A 2435-nucleotide genomic window follows, 5' to 3' on the forward strand; every position below is an offset into this window, starting at 1 on the left:
AATATGGCGGACAATGAGGGTTGCTGAGAAGCCAAGGACAATGGCGAACATGTTTCTTGAGTCCTTTAAAGGTTCACCTTTCCCACTCTGACCCTGCTTTCAATGGCAAACTAAGACGAGGAAGGGTTAGGAACTTCTCAGGGTCCACAGCCCACACCACCCACAGCAGCACGTTTGGAAGAGCACTCACCACTGGATTATTTCTGTTATTTGGGCTTCCCAGTGGGCAACGGATTCTTTCTTGTCTGCTAGATCTTTGACCTCTTCTTCTAAGTGCTGGTTGCGCAAACTTAAGCTCTCATACAACGTGGTCAGCTGGAAGGCAGTGTGAAGGCATAAGTGGCTTTTAGGAACAGGACTTCACAATACCTAGACACCTGTTGTTCCATCTAATAATGCATAATCTTCCACTAAAAATGTTCATAATTTTATTATTCCATACCACACTGAAGACAGAATTTGGTAATAATGAGCACCTTGAATTTTCCTGCTTTCTTTGCTTTTCCTCACACCCTACACGAAATTGGCTCTAATTGAGAATATTCTTCATCTACCTGAAAAAAAAAAATCAACCAATTCTCCAGGTAACATCCTCTCTTCCTTCTTCCCTCCTCTCTCCCTCTCACCTCTTTTCTGCAATTGCATGTTAACTTTAGAAGATCTTGTAAAGAATCACAAGAACAGACAAAAATTGTTTCGAGTCACCATGTGGTCCTAGAGGTCAAAACCCAGATCCTCTGAAAAGCAGCCCACACAGTGGCCCAGGAGATATGATGCCCTTTTCTGGCCTCTATAGCACTGTGTACAGATGATGTGTACAGGCAGGCAAAACATCCATAAACATAAAATAGAGATAAAGATTTAAAAAATAAAATGAAACTGTGTACCAGTTCAAAAGAACATAGAAAATGAAATAAAATAGATAATGTACTTAATAGGAAGAAACAAAAATGGGTACTGTAAGTGAATTCTCATGAGCCCAACACCCAACTTCAACGACTACCAGACCTCAACAGCAATCTTTTGTTATGTGTTCTCCAGAAAAAAATTTTAATCATATAACTTTCTTTGTAAAATACATTATTTTAAAATGATGCTCTTTCATTTTAAATATAAACATTTGTACCTAAATTTAATAAATTTGTGATCGGGGAATGAAAATAAATTTTTGGGCTGGGTGGTGGCAGTGCACACTTGCCTTTAATACCAGCCCTTGGGAGGCAGAGGTAGGCCAGCCTGGTTTACAAGAGCTAGTTTCGGGACAGCCTCCAAAAGCCACAGAGAAACCCTGTCTTGAAAAACCAGCAAATAGATAGATAGATAGATAGATAGATAGATAGATAGATAGATAGATAGATAGATAGATAGATAGATAAATAAATTTTTGGTGTGCGGGCATAAGGACTGAGTTCTGGGCCTCAGCACCATGTAAAAAGTTTAAGTGTGGCAGGGTGTAGCTGGTATCTGCAACCCCAACGCAGAGGTAGAGTAAGAGGACCCTTGCTGCTCACTGGCCATCTGGCCAAAGCGGTGACTCCCTCCAGGTTCAGGGAGAGACCTTAGCTAAAAAATTAAAGAGGGACATCTAGCCTCCACTCACCTACCTGTGCATGTACAAGCACACATACACACATATACCACGCAAATACTTCAAAACAAACTTCCCACTGTTGAAATTTCTATTTATTTCAACATGCTAAAAGACAAAAACAAAACAAAAGAACAAAAATAGCCAGGTTTGTAAGCTAAATCATGATCCACCAAGAATGTGTGATATGCTTGAAACATTTTATTTACTGGTTTCTTTTATGAAATTAAAATGTAACATTTTACTATGGCAGTTACTTTTTCAACCTTTGGAATGTGGCTTTTCTTTTCTCCTGAGAGCTCAGCTGTCAGTCTTTTTTTTTTAAATTATTTATTCTTTGAGAATTTTATACAGCATGTTTTTATCATATTTTCCCATCCCCCATTTCCCTTCAGATTCCGTCTACAAACTTCATATTATTTCTCTCTCTTAAAAAATCCAAACAAACAAAACAGGAAAAAACAAAATATACTAAAAAAGCTTGGAGTCCAATGAACACACATAAGACCTGCCCAGACTCAAGCTTGTCGAAATTCCAGCAAAGGGGTGGGGAAGTGGGCACAGAGTCCCATCCCATACAAGAATTGTTTGCAAGTCCTATCTGCTGAGACAGGGGAAATCTGTTGTCTTATATGTATCGACACTGGGTGTGTCAACTATACTCCAGGACAGGCCCCATGCTCGGGAGAAGTCTGCCAGCACAAACTGGAGACATTTTCCCCTTGGCCATCACCAGATACCCAGAAACTCATGCCTCAGTGTCTGTTTCTGTTTGGATATTTGACTCAGTTTATGTTGAAATTTAGTATTTAAATGAGATAGACTATCTATGATCCATGAGAAAACA

At 39.4% G+C, this 2435-nt stretch overlaps 1 protein-coding gene across 15 annotated transcripts in view; it reads right to left on the reverse strand.

The window, feature by feature from the left end:
• The window catches only part of Cdc42bpa (CDC42 binding protein kinase alpha), a 218968-nt gene that overhangs the window by 59799 nt on the left and 156734 nt on the right, over positions 1–2435 (reverse strand). For all 15 annotated transcript variants that reach the window (XM_005348974.3, XM_026779693.1, XM_026779691.1 and 12 more), the window contains one exon: positions 191–315. In XM_005348974.3, the coding sequence (XP_005349031.1) occupies positions 191–315 (125 nt within the window). The remainder of the gene's footprint in view (positions 1–190; positions 316–2435) is intronic.

The sequence above is a fragment of the Microtus ochrogaster genome, chromosome 6 (genome assembly GCF_000317375.1).
Source record: "Microtus ochrogaster isolate Prairie Vole_2 chromosome 6, MicOch1.0, whole genome shotgun sequence".
In the NCBI taxonomy this organism is placed as follows: domain Eukaryota; kingdom Metazoa; phylum Chordata; class Mammalia; order Rodentia; family Cricetidae; genus Microtus; species Microtus ochrogaster.